This window comes from Felis catus, chromosome D2 (genome assembly GCF_018350175.1).
Source record: "Felis catus isolate Fca126 chromosome D2, F.catus_Fca126_mat1.0, whole genome shotgun sequence".
Lineage (NCBI taxonomy): Eukaryota > Metazoa > Chordata > Mammalia > Carnivora > Felidae > Felis > Felis catus.
In genome coordinates this window covers 21,868,091-21,882,215 of record NC_058378.1, presented here as the reverse complement: position 1 = coordinate 21,882,215, position 14,125 = coordinate 21,868,091, and the positions used below count along the sequence as shown (strand labels likewise).

Sequence of the window (14,125 nt, the reverse complement as noted above, 5' to 3'; positions counted from 1 at the left end):
TTGAAAACCTTACTGTCAGAATTATTTGCACTTTGTGCTCCGTGTTCTTGTACCATCTAATAGATTTTTATTCGTTCTTTGAGGTTTATCATTTTTAGATATTAAAAACTTAAAAACTTTAGAACTGAAATTATAGATGGATATAAGAAAATAAAAATTAGCTCTATTTACTACATTCTTTTTTTTTTTTTTTTTTTTACTGCTTTTTGCTCTCTCCATTATTGTGTCTTTTCCTGAACTGCGCAGTGGGTGTAGACTGAGACATGGGCATCTTTGGAACAGTAGCACCTACAGTTTTCCCTAAAACATCAGGTTGGCTTAAGATCTACCACAGTGTTTTAGGTAGGACAAAGAAAAGTCTTTTGTAAAATATTGAGTCCATGATTAACTCCTGCTTTAGAAAAACTTTAATAGCAAACTCCCAGTCACTCAGGAGCTAATTATCAGCTTATCAACTAATCATATCCTTTCCTTTTCCCTTCTGCAGGCTATCTTTTGACCATTTTCCTGCATGTTAGGAGGGAAAGTGAGGGGAAGTAAAATGCTAAGGCCTTCCTTTCACTTCCCGACAAATGGGTTTTGAATATTGATTTCTTTCAGTTCATTCTAGTATATTTACGCAGTGCGACCTTGGATGTTCCCTTTTAAAATGAGTCCACAAAATAGAGAAAGAAGTGATAACATAGTGATGTCTTAACTATGGAAGTTTATTCTATAAAGCCTATTAAAATCCATAGAAAAGTTCTGAAATCAAATGATCATATACCTGTAAATAAACACTTCTTATATGTACACATGCAAACACATTGGCCATTGGGGAACCAGGGAGAGGGCAAAAGAGGGTTTGAAAATGAAAGCCTTAACCCTGAATGGAAACTCAGTTGAGTTCATCAGTACTGGAACATAATTGCTATTAGAAAATGTTTTCAAGGTTTCTTATAAATGAGATTGTGCTTTTGGGATTGGTCTAAGTAGATTCCCTAAGAACCCAACCTTACAAGAAATCCAAAAATGTTCAGGATGTGCCCTTTGTGGCTAGACCATAGTGCATTAGCAACCAACTAAGTCATCTGATGTATGATCTCAGAAAACAGCCCCCTTTTTGTCCCCTAAAAAATCAGGTCAAAAGTCCGGGTGCGGTTCTTACACGGATGACTGCCTGCTGTTACAAGGTAAACTTCTGCTACTTTCCAACTCTTTCAAAGCAGTGACCCATGGCAAGAAGTACTAAGAAAATTGTTTGGTCTCCTAGTTACCCTCTTTGCCAATTCTAGAGAATTCTTTAAAGGGAATCCTGATCGAGATTCTACTACAATCTTCTCTCTACCCTCCACCTTCAGATTAGCAGGGAGAATGTGAAAACAAAACACAGGCCAAATGGCCCCTTTCTATTTTTATAATTATGTCAATTATAACATACTTGACATCTAGGCTTGGTAGTGTTTGCATTAATGTATGTTCTGCTTTTTAATTTACCCAAGTGAAAATCTTCCCCAATTTACGATCCATAATTATTTATGAATAATTCTGATTGAATTTTTCTCTTTTCTTCATCTAATCTGATCTCTGAATGCAAATTAGAAATTCTTTTTTTTTTCCCACAATAGGAACTCCTTCCCTATTTCTGCTTCTTTGAGCCATTTCAGGGCCTTCTTTCACAATACTTGGATCCTTCTAAGTTTTCTGAATTTACGGTCTTTTCAAAAAAACTTCAAATTTCATAAGGAACTTAGCAGCCAGTAGATCTTTGCAGGGAATAAGGAACTTGAAAACTCTTTCCTTTTGACACCATGTTATTTAGTAGGGTATTTTGTTCAAATGAAATTTCTTACAAAGTCAAGATTGATATTACTATAATATTTTAAAATATTTGTTAACTATACCTTTGGTGGAAAATGGCCTACTTTATTATCTATTTGAGAAACATTACATAAATCACATTAGCTAACACTGATACCTCCTGTAACAATTTTACTTTTTTCCCCCCTATTGATACCAACACGGCCATTGATTTTTCCAATGGATATTAACTATAGTTTCTATCTCTGAGACTATCAGATTCAGGGTAACTAGCAAACTTAGAAAACAAAATACCAGAATTATTATCAGAATTCCACCATTAAATTTTGAAATAAAATCATTCAGTAAATAGTGTTCACCATGACATTGCAGTAGAAACTGAAGATATTTTTCCCTTTGAGTTATGAACTATGTGGTAATTCCTCTTCATTCTCATTGCCTAAAAATTAATATTTGTGCAATTACTGTATTCTTGTCTATGCCATATTCTTGTCTGTCAGGTGTTTTTTCTGTCCTAATTTCATATCAATTCTTTAAATTATTTTTTAATCTTTATTTTTGAGAGAGAGAGCAGGGGAGGGGCAGAGAGAGAGGAAGACACACAATCTGAAGCAGGCTCCAGGCTCTGAACTGGCCAACACAGAGCCTGACGTGGGGCTCAAACTCACAGACCATGAGATCATGATCTGAGCTGAAGTCGTACACTTATTAACTGACTGAGTCACCCAGGTGCCCCTTTTTTCCTTTTTTTTTCACATCAGTTCTTTAAAATAAGACTCCAAGCTTTCACATGCTTTATATTATTCTTTCATTCATTTGCATAAACCCTTACTGAGTACGAGTTGCATGTTAGGTGCCAATTATACTGCTAAAAATTCCTGTTATAAATGTATGTAGCAAATTATACTGATGTAAATTCTTTACTTTTTTATAAATTTCAAATAGCTTTTGATAAAGTTGTCAAATCTGACCAAAATTTCATTGAAACTAGACATACTATACCTCTTTAATGAAAGGTCAAGTGAATATAGATTTCAAACTAGTTTTAAATGAATATTAATTTTTCTTCAAACTAATAATTGGTAGCATATAGTTTCTGATGCCCAAATATCTCTTATTATTATTTTTATTATTTAATTACACTGATCTTTACCATATATGTGCACATACAGATCAGTGTAATTAAATATATCCATTACTATATGCACACACATATACAGAGGAATTTCGGTTAGAATCCTGCTCAAAATTTTCTTCCATCTAAACTTTTTTAAAGATTCTCACAAATACATATCATGATTTTCCTTAGCAGGGAAAACCAGCAAGTGAAAGTAATTCTTTTTTGATTTCCCTTCTCAGAATGTCTTTTATTTTAAATGTGATGGTAAAATTATTATACTAAAAAATGCATTTATCAGGACTTGAAAGACAGTGAGAGTGATTCGAGCTCAGAGGAAGAACGGAGAGTCACTACCCGAGTTATTCGCCGGCGTTTGATTATAAAGGTATCCTGTAGCCGGATGGTGATGGGGCATCGCTATGTGATTAGAAAGTCCTTCCTTGTGGCCTTGAAAATTTAGCATGCTTGATAACTAAGTGGCTCTGTGTATGTTTCTTTGCATATTTGAAAGCTTGTAAGAACAACCAGCAACAAGGAAAAGGTTGTGTTGCATGGTAGTGAGTGTTCTGTCTAGGCCTGTGTTTGACATGTGACAGCTGTAATTTTGTCTGGGAATTCTTGGTATTTGTATCCTGCTTTCCCTCAAAGTGTTATATGTGAACAAAGATTTTATCTTGGTTTATATCAAATGAAACGTTCAATCGAAACCTCCGAGGCCACAGTGAGGTATGAGGTCAGGTCAAGAAGGAGAATGAAATAATTAAAAGGCTCCCCTCCTCAGCCTCAAATTCCTACTGCCTGAACAGATAGATCTTAAGTAAAAACCAGTTCTTTAATACCAAACGATGGCTGAGAATTTGGAGTAATAGCCTGGCATGGATGTATGTGACAAACAAAATTGGGCAAAACCTTCTGAAAAAAGGCTTTTGACTTGACTAACATACAGAAAATCAGTCTGTATTTTTATATATACGAAGCAGTTTTTACTGGAAGTAAAAAATATCATTCTCCCCCTGCTACAACACAGTTGAACACTATGAATAAACCTTCATTTCCCCCCACAAAGGCCTTTTGAAGCACTGACTGTATGCATGGTAAGGTCCAGCAGAACACTTTTCACAGCCTGTGCTTGTCTTCATTACTCTCTTTAGAGAGAGATTTCTTGATGTTAGAATAATTGACTACAGAAACTAGGAAGCCATTTTCAACACACAGGCCTTTGAAGGTGGTCCAAATAACTTGAGGCTCCTTGGTTGACAGCTCTGGAGAGAAAGAAAGGAAGGGAAATATGTATTGAAAACCATTTATCAAATTTATCCTCCCTTTCCAAAGTGTCAGGAGGCCCAGCAGAGAGCAGAGAAGTTGGCTTAGGTATCTAAAACTTTTTAATCCTGCTGCTTGTATTTTTCATGTAGATCAGATGAAAGAAGAGGACAAAATCTGCCAAATCTGCTCTAGTATAGTTTTTCTAAGACTCTGGAAGCATTAGAGAAGAAAATAGGTCCTTGTCTGAATCTTAAACTATGCGCAAATCAATCATGAGCTCAATAGATAGCTATCAAAAAAAAAAAAAAAAAGCACGAATCACTTTGAAAATTCCATATAGGCAAGCCAAATTACTTATGGGTGTCCAGCATATCCAGCATATTTGCAAGTATTCACCTCCCACACATTCCCTGGGATTAGGAGGAAAGAAATAATACAGGTTTTCTGAAGGAGTTAAAGCCATACTCTTTGCTCAGTCAGGCTTTGTTCTTCCCAGAATCAGTGTCTTCAAGAAATATTTTAAAGTGAAATGTCCTGAAAAAGCACACCAAACATATTGTCTTGTAACTTGCTTTTTATGCTAATATATGACATACTGGTGTCACCTCCAAATCCACCTCACTCCTTCTAAAAGCTGCTCATTATATGAGTTGACTCTCCTGTATATAGGACAGAAGAAAATAAACATAATCCTGCAAAAAAAGTGAGAGAGAGAGAGAGGATAAAGAAGTTTTACTCTAAAGAATACAAAAACAAAATAATAAAAACACAAAACCCATCAAATCAATGAGGGTTATTTCACTTGGTCTAGAATTCTAGATATGCATTAGCAAGCTAGCTTTTAAGTAATTTTGTTAGAGTGTGTTATTTATATATTTGAGCTTAATATAAAATTAAGCGTGTGTGATATATAAACATTTTTATTAAGGGCTTAAGTTTAAAAGACGAAATTATGCTATGATGGCTTCATAAAACAGAGGAGTCTGTGTTCTCTTCAAATCCCCACTTCTTGAAGTTTAATTTTAGGGAGGTTGAGTTGGAATGATCAGAGCATAGGTTTTATAACTGGGGAGTGCATTGTGTACACAATAGAGTCACTCAACAAATTTGGAGAAACCAAAACCTAAAAAAAATAGCTATAATTATAATTGAAAACTATAGATATAATAAAAATCTTTATAAATTACATGTATAAGAATCTTTCTGGTTACTCTTTTTCTGTTCAGAGTTTCAGAGCAGTTAGAAAGGATCACATTTCTGTTGCTTTTCTCTTCATGTGTTGGTATGTTTCTGAGATAAAAGCTGGAAACTGCCATCATATACGGTAACTGGGATGTGGGAACTGCCTCTGTCAAAAACATGAAAGGAGAATGTTAGGATGGAATCATTGATACTAAAATCACTTCTTTTCCAAGGTGACAAAACCAAGGGACTGGAGAGTGGTTGGTTTAGCCCAAATCACACTCCAGTAGAGTAGCACTTCTGGAAGGCCCCAACCCCAAACCTAATCTCGAGCCCTCCAGTGCAGCACCTTCTACCTGCTTTTTCCACAACACTGTGTTCTCCAGAATAAATAAAAAAGGAATAGCTTCTTATAGACCAAATTAGACACTTGGCCACTTAAACCTTTCCAGCGGCCTGGAAGAGGGCAGCCGTGGGCTGTCTCTCCTGGAAATTATCTGACGGGATTGGAATGCTGAGAATTTGGCCTGCTTCATGGAGGTTGTCCAGCCTTGGGCTGAACCAGCATATTTATGCTGTTTGCCATAGTGATCCCTCTAACATTTAGGATCTCGGAGTTGAAAACTATTGTGGGGTTGTTCCATCTCTCCCAGGACTAGCTGTGGCTATGCAGTGTCCACATAAGCAGTAGGTGTGCTCAGGATTCCATTACAAGTGTGGGTGAATCCGTCTTCCTAGCCATAAAATTTGTACAACTGATGGGGTGAAAGTATAATTTTATGATTTGTCTCTGTAATGTCATATGCAGGTTCATCCATTTTTTATGAAGTTCTTTTTTTTTTTAATTTTTTTTTTACATGTACTGTATTCAAGTCTCTAAGGAATAAGTCCAACAAACTCTTCCAATTGTGTGGGGACTTTTAGATTTTATAAGCATATTAATTTATTTCTATATAATTTGATAATATCACAGTTGTTTCAAATGCTTCGAAGCAGTTTCAGTAAATTACTCAGTCCTATGAGCTTGTTTATTTTATTCGCTTAGCAAAGACAGTGATTACAAAGGTAAAAACTTTAATTCGCAGCCAAACTATTGTGAAGTTTGGTAGGCTTCAAATAACTGAATTTTTATTACATAGTTCAACTGTGTTTTTATTTCTGCTTTTGAACTTTTTGCTAACTTCTGAATTAAGTTTACATATATGTTTTCCCCAAATCAAGCAACTCAAAAGTATATAAAGTTTGATCTACTCTTTCCATTTCCCAGAGGTAACCACTTTTCACGAGCTTCAGGTTATTTTGATGTACATATATTAATATGTATATAAAATGTACATGCACTTTATATACATGTAAACACACATTCCCCGAATTGAGTTTCTCAGAATATAAAAATGGGTTATACTATCACTTACTGCTTAATAACTTGCAAAGTTATATATGTCACATACATGGTATCCTTTCCACTTGGGGGAGAAAGCTAAAGTTTTAATGTTCTATACATCAGACAAATTGGTACATTTCATACTGGTTTTCTTTCCTTTTATTCAAGGACAGAGGAATAAAAGCTATAAAAGGCAGTGCCTCTAGCAGAGGTCCAAAGGGAAGTACAGCTAGTCTACATTAAGGTGGCCACTGGGGATGATACTGTGACACCATATGTGCTGTGATTTTCCTCTGAAGTAGGAAAGGAAAAAGGGGGGGGAGGTGTTGCCAAAAATAATGCCATCAACAAGACCAGGGGGGAAATTTTGCCTACTTGAAGGTACAAACTGTTGTCTAGAACTTTAGGAACTAATTAGAGGTTATTTTCTGTCATTAAAGATGGATGATTTTTTTTTTAAGAACATGTTTCCTGACTCCTGTCTTCCCTCTTTATCTAATGGATTCCTAACTAATCTCCCCCAATTTAGTGAGTTTCTATATCATAACACAACTTACTTTGGCCTTATTAAAACACTAATTGACTGTATTTAATGGCCAATTATAGTTAAGAGAGGTATCTTTATCTTTAGCTATGCATAAACAGTATGGGTTTTCAGTAGGAAACAATGAAAATGCCTACATGCCAGACTAGATCTAAACAACTTCTATGGCTTGTTATTTAGAAGTAGGACTTTAATTTTTTCTAAGGCTATTAATATAAATCCATTTACTTCTATTATTCACTATATTTATAAATATACCTTCTTTCACATTTCTGTCAGAGACTTTCCAAACAGTTAACTGGCATCTTTCCCCACAAAAGGGTCCATTCATAATGTATCCAATAGGATTCTACTTTACTGGATTTTCCTGGGATCCTCAAATTACCTACTATGCAAAACACCAGACATTTCCCAGAGTTAGCTCAAAAACATTTCATTTTTTCATGTTTAAACTGTAATGAAATCTTTCATCACCTCTTATTATTGGCTTTTCTGCTTCTTTATGCCTTTGTTTTCAAAATAAAATGAAATTCATTTTTTTTCCCAAAATATATGAAACCACCCACAGGAAATATAAATAACACTTCCATAAAAAACTTTTTGCAGATTTTAGTGCATTTAAGCATGAGACCTCCCTCTACATTTTTCCAATCCCCTTCCCTCTCTTAACTGTGCTAATTGAAGCAAATCATAAGCAAGAGCCAAAGGGAGCTAAACATGAGCAGCAAGAAACATCATGTTTTATTTTCATCCCACCTCCCTCCCTCTCTACCACAGTGAGGAAAATGAACCCATGTCTCACCCAGTCATGAGCTATGAGCCCATAATCTAGAAGAATACAAAGTCATTTTGTAAAAAGAAAAGAATGAAAACAATTTTGGCAGCAAAACAAGGTAATGTTTTAGTCTTTACCCTGTCATTTTAAACCGGCTCTGCCTTTCTACTGGCTGTGACATAAAGCAGTCATAGAACATTCTCACCATTGGCTGGTGCTGACAAAATTATCAGAGCTACTACCCTTTCCAGTCCAACAACACTGCAAGAGTTAGAATCCTGGCTCTCCCAGAAATGTAGCTGTCAACTTCGTGATCTGCCATTTTCCCTAAAATAACATCAGGTGAACAACAACTACAGTACATTGTTCTACAGCATTGTCCCAGCCACCTTTTCACCAAGAAGTCTGACTAGCAGGTCACTAGGTCTGTAGAGTAGGTCTGCACTTAAGATGTTTGTCCTTGTTCCCCCAAACTAAGTGGCACTAACTGAATGTTGAATACCAGTGAAGAAGGTTATATATTGCATATATAGCCCCATTTTTGCTCTCTGAGTGGTTTTTCTTTTCTTTTTTTTTTTTTAATGTTTATTTATTTTTGAGACAGAGGGAGACAGAGTGCGAGTGGGGGATGGGCAGAGAGAGAGGGAGACACAGAATCTGAAACAGGCTCCAGGCTCTGAGCTGTCAGCACAGAGCCCGATGCGGGGCTCGAACCCACGAACTGTGAGATCATGACCTGAGCCGAAGTCGGATGCCCAACCAACTGAGCCACCCAGGCGCCCCTGGTTTTTCTTATTGTACAATCATAGAGCCAAAAAGGGAGATATTAAGGAGCCATATAAGTCTACCAAGCTGGAAAATATGAGCCCAACTTGGGGAGTTAAGACTTTATTCCATTTTTTAAATTCACCAGAGGAAGATCTTTGACAGTTTCCCCTTGTAAATCAGATAACAGTCACTAACTGAAAGATATCATCATCTTAAATTCCTTTAGTACTGATCTTTTCTTTTCTTTTTTTTGTCTGTGGCAATAGAGGTTAGATGATCAATCATCACATAAGACCCCTTCACTTGAAGATAGTATTCAGAAATTGTGTATACCATCAGACATAGTTATGCTCATTTTAATACCTCCAAAAAGCTCAGTTTTAAAGAAAAACAAGATATTGTCTGTACTCTGAACTTCACTTTTTAAAAAAAGTCTATCTTACCCTTAGTAAATGAATTTTTAAATGAAAAAAAAACTAATAAAGACAATAAATGTAATGCCCCAACTAAGGTAACATCTTAATTTAGATTAAGGAAAATACAACCTAAAAATTATTTAGAGATTTGGTAGGACTAATTCAGAAACACAGTGCTCAAAATGAGGCGATCTAATTAGAGCTCTAATCATTGACTTTTTTTTTTTTCTTCAAAAAATGAAACCTTTTGGTTTATATAGCATTGTGTAACTATGTTTTATAATTTTTCCTTCTTGGAGTTGCCTGCTAACCGTCAGTCTTGTACATACCTAAGGCTTACTGCTTTGACTGTTGTGGCCTGCTAAGTAACCGTTAGAGGAGTCAGCCTTTTCCCTTTGCCCTGGAGTAGCAAGCAGGATTTATACTTTCTTTCTCTAAAACTCTGCAGAGCATGTGTGTGGCCTATGGAGTGCTGTGGAGATCTGTCCATCTAGTATGTTGCTAATCTCTATGCCACATCCTTTAGGGAGAGGAAGCAAAAAGCATTCCTGGTGAATCTGTCACAGAAGAACAATTTACTGATGAAGAAGGCAACCTCATCACCAGAAAAGTAATCATCATTGGGATTTTACGCTTCTCTTGGGATTTAGATTTTTCTACTGTTTGCTGTAGTGTCACCACTTGAGACAGAAACAGAAAAATCTCACTATTGCTTCCTACAGATCACTCGGAAAGTAATAAGACGAATTGCTATCCCACAAGAGAGAAAACATGATGAGATGGTAATGGAGAGGGGCTGCCAGAGAAAAAGCAGAGGATAAACGCTTTGTGAACTTTCTAGAATACGCTGCTAACAGGCTGGCATCTGCAGTGTGGCAGCTTGAAGTGTTTGCTGCTTTTGACATCCTGTGCATTTGATCAGGGTCAAAGAAAAAGACTTCTTAACATTCTTTAACATTATATATTTTTTACTGTCTTCAGAGTTTTCAGAAATAAGTTCATTTATGGAGAGTAGAATGTGCTGGTTACAGCATGTGAGAGAAATAAAATTAAAACCCTCTCTCACCACCAGACCCCTGGGCAGCAACCCCCCCCCCCCACTTTGGCCTCCCACCCAGTGCTTTGCCTGAAGCTTAGTGCCTGCCTAGGGGGAGGGTGGAGAGCATCTGAGGGAGGGCACTCACTTCCAGCAAAGGTACAGGGTTTCAATGTTAGAATGGCAAAAAGCTCACATCAAATCTATACATTTTTCCCTTTCCAGTATGTTCTACAAAGGGAATTCCCTCATCTTAACCCGAGGAGGGCTCTCCTCTCTGGGTTTATAACAGCCTATATGCAATGTGCCAGTTAAAGAACTAATCTTCACCACTGTGCAGTGTAACTCAGCAGATGAAACTCCATCTCCCAGACAAAACACCTCTGGCTATTTGTCATTCCTTTCCTTTTCTCATTTTGAAAATAGAAACTCCAATAGCCTGTGTTTACATAAGAAAAAGTGCACTGAAAATTTCTCAAGACTAACTCAAAAGATTGGAAAGGCTACTGTGTTTCTGTTATAAAGCTGGGAAAAGTGGAGTATTTGTACAGTTTTGCTCTCAGGGAAAAGTATCCCTGGTGCTCAGTGAAGAGAGGTCTTGTTTTATGGAAAACGGATGATTGCTTGATCTGCAGTAATGAGGAAGGGGTTGGTAATTCCACAAATTAAAAAAAAAAAAAGTCCCTCAGATCAACAACATTCCTATGGTGTTTAGTTCATGATCAGTGCTTTCCTGAGAAATTTTAGTCTCAACACAACAGATTGCTTAAAATTCTGTTGGCTTAAGAAGAAATAAATTATAATTTACTAATATTTGTTATAATTTGGGTTTGGGTGCCTTGAGAGCTTTGGTGATGATTTCTTCTAGTTTACAAGTAAATGAACAGGCTAACTCATTTTTTTTAATTTATCACTAACCTTTAAAAAATTTTTATTTGTTACTATTATTCTTTTTTTGTCACTAACCTTTTATTTATCACTAACCTATCAAGTTACTCCAAAGTATAGTTATGTTACTGTATTCATTCTGACGGTGCTCTCTAGCTTGCCTCGATGATGCCAGGCTTGTGTGGTTACGCCAAATAGATTGTGTGTATTTTGAGACGTGAAGTGACAAAGTGCTTTAAACTGTGTGTTTCACTTACCTAATCCAGCCTCAAGGGACCAGAATGGGAACCGCTCTATGACTAAAACTCTTTCACTGTGAAATCTTAACACATACATTCCTTTTTACAGCAGGGAGAAGGTTATAAGGTGAAGACAGCGAAGAAGGAAATCCGTCATGTGGAAAAGAAGAGCCATTCATAACAGTAAACGGTTAGTCAAGGCAATAGGTGTGCTCATAGCAACAACAGTCTGCCTTAACGCGCTGTGAAACCTCTCCTTTCTCTTGATGAGTGATTCAGATCCCCCCATCCACTGCTCTCCTCTCTTTTTCACTGAATTCCAGCTTTGAATATCCAATATGAACTTATTGGGCTTATTTCTATATTTACATATGCAATGTACACACACACTCCAGTCACAGTTCATAAACTTTCTCCTCACAAACTAGTCAGGAATTTAAATGTAAATGGTGTTTCCAGAAGCAAATGTAAACAGTGATTTTTGAGTCCCCTCTAAGAGTAGAGGCTCCGTGTGAAATGTGGTAGCATTATACAGCCTGACAGGAAGCCAGTCTGGCAACAACCAGTTAGCTCTCACTGATGCACTCTGAGATTTGTGCACATCCAGCCTTTCACCGTTTTAGCAGAATGGCCTCTGAGAATTCAATTTCCATTGAGATAGAGTGGTTGCCCGTTTTAAATTAAATGGCCGAGATTCCTATATGCTACTTGGTATATCTTCCAGAAACCAGGGCAAATTAAATAGAAGGTAAATGGACTATTTTTTTTTGAAAAAAAATTTTAATGTTTATTTATTTTTGAAGGAGAGACAGAGCGCAAGCAGGGGAAGGGCAGAGAGAGAGGGAGACACAGAACGCAAAGCAGGCTCAGGCTCCGAGCTGTCAGGACAAGCCCAACGCAGGGCTCACACTCACAGACTGTGAGATCATGACCTGAGCTGAAGTCAGACACTTAACCAACTGAGCCACCCAGGCACCCCTGGACTACTATTTTTTTTTTTAAGTGAAATATTGGTGAATTTGCTTAAATTTGTCTGAACTTTTTTTCATAGATGAGGATATTTCTAACAAACATTGTTTTCTAAGTTTTACGTTATCCTATTATCTTTAGCTATACTTATGAAAGGTCATTTCCTAAGCATGAAAAAAGCAGATGGAGCTTTGAAAAGAAATTTGAAAAGGTCTCCTGAGTCCGTGAGGTGAAGTAGCATGATTTCTCAAGGGATGTGCACCAGCAGTTCTCTTAGCCCTACTGGTCAAAATGACAAAGAGCATACAGATTCTAGTTTTTACTTGGACAGATCTTCTCTTCCCCAGTGACCGGAATCCTGGTACTGCAGTGTGGACATGAGGAACTGAGAAATCTAGTCTCATTGCTCTGAATTTTGTTTGTGACTTAACTAAGGCTGAGATAAATTCCTTTTTCTAAGTTTTTATTTTAATTCTGGTATAGTTAACATACTATGTAATATTAGTTTCAGTAGAACAATATAGGGATTCAACGCTTCTGTACAACACCCAGTGCTCATCACAAGTGCCCTCTTATCTCCCATCCCCTATTTCCCCAGTCGTCCCACCAGCTTCCCCTCTGGTAATCATCAGTTTGTTCACTATAGTTAAGAGTCTGTTTCTTGGTTTGCCTCTCTCTGTCTTTTTTTTTTCCCATTTGCTCATTTTTTTTTGTTTTTTAAATTCCACATATGAGTGAAATCATATTGTAGTTGCCTTTCTCTGACTGACTTCTTTCACTTAGCATAATACTTTCTAGTTCCATCCATGTTGTGGCAAATGGCAAGATTTTGTTCTTTTCTATGGCTGAGTAATATTCCATTGTATGTATATATACATATATGTATATTATATACATATATATGTATATATATATATACCTGTATATGTGTATGTATACATAACATATACATATATAACATAATATATACATATTATGTAATATATATATATATATATATATATATATATAATCAAATCATTTTTTCCCCAAGATCTAGGATTAGGGTTAGAATTAGGGCAGGGATGAGGGTCTGTGTTTATTATTGCAGGCCCAGATAAATTCCTAATCCCTCCCTCTCAAAAAAGCTTACCATATGTTTATTCACTCCAAGATTTATTTCACTTCATTTCTGTGACGCTTTCTGCGTAGGCACTGAGAAACTCTTAGTAGACAACATAAGCATGGTACTTTCCCTTACTGAGCTTATGTTTTGGGTATTTAATGTTAACCAATCATAACTAATCACATTAGTATAATGGCATTGAGAAAACAAACTACCAAGAACTACAGAACATTCTGAAATTAATATTTACCATATATACTCGTCCAAGTGTTCTACTCTGCTCTTCATTTTATTCTCACAGCTAACCCTCTTGGACAGATGCCCTATCATCCCCATGTAACAGATGAGGAAATAGGGCTCAGATTGCCCAACATCACGTAGAGTTGGCAGAAACAGGTACAAACCTGCCACCAGAGCCAACACCGTTAACACCCTCAACCATGTTGACTGGAGACTTGAGGTCTGAGGTGACAGGGAGGGCTTCCTTGAAAAAGTGATGTTTGAGTTTTGAAGACTGAACACAACATGACTGGGTGAAGAGGGAAGTTTGATGGTGTCTGGGGTCACCTTCTAGGCATGTGCAGCAGCACTTTCCAATGGCCAGAATGGGGAGGAACAGGAAGGGAGAATCTG

General features: G+C 36.8%; 1 protein-coding gene and 1 long non-coding RNA gene across 34 annotated transcripts in view; one reads left to right on the top strand and one right to left on the bottom strand.

The window, feature by feature from the left end:
- ANK3 (ankyrin 3) overlaps positions 1 to 14,125 on the top strand; it is a 682,576-nt gene that overhangs the window by 657,148 nt on the left and 11,303 nt on the right. For 27 of the 33 annotated variants that reach the window (XM_045040024.1, XM_045040003.1, XM_045040008.1 and 24 more), the window contains 5 exons: positions 1,122 to 1,172; positions 3,219 to 3,305; positions 9,782 to 9,865; positions 9,978 to 10,037; positions 11,528 to 11,608. In XM_045040024.1, coding sequence (XP_044895959.1) covers positions 1,122 to 1,172; positions 3,219 to 3,305; positions 9,782 to 9,865; positions 9,978 to 10,037; positions 11,528 to 11,599 — 354 coding nt within the window. In that variant the 3' untranslated portion in view covers positions 11,600 to 11,608. The remainder of the gene's footprint in view (positions 1 to 1,121; positions 1,173 to 3,218; positions 3,306 to 9,781; positions 9,866 to 9,977; positions 10,038 to 11,527; positions 11,609 to 14,125) is intronic. The other 6 variants (XM_023240462.2, XM_023240471.2, XM_023240472.2 and 3 more) reach the window with 3 other exon arrangements.
- LOC109492455 lies at positions 4,743 to 5,729 on the bottom strand. Its single transcript, XR_002146332.3, has 2 exons — positions 5,374 to 5,729; positions 4,743 to 4,878 (listed from the first exon to the last, which is right to left on the bottom strand). It is a non-coding gene; the product is annotated as an uncharacterized LOC109492455 (long non-coding RNA).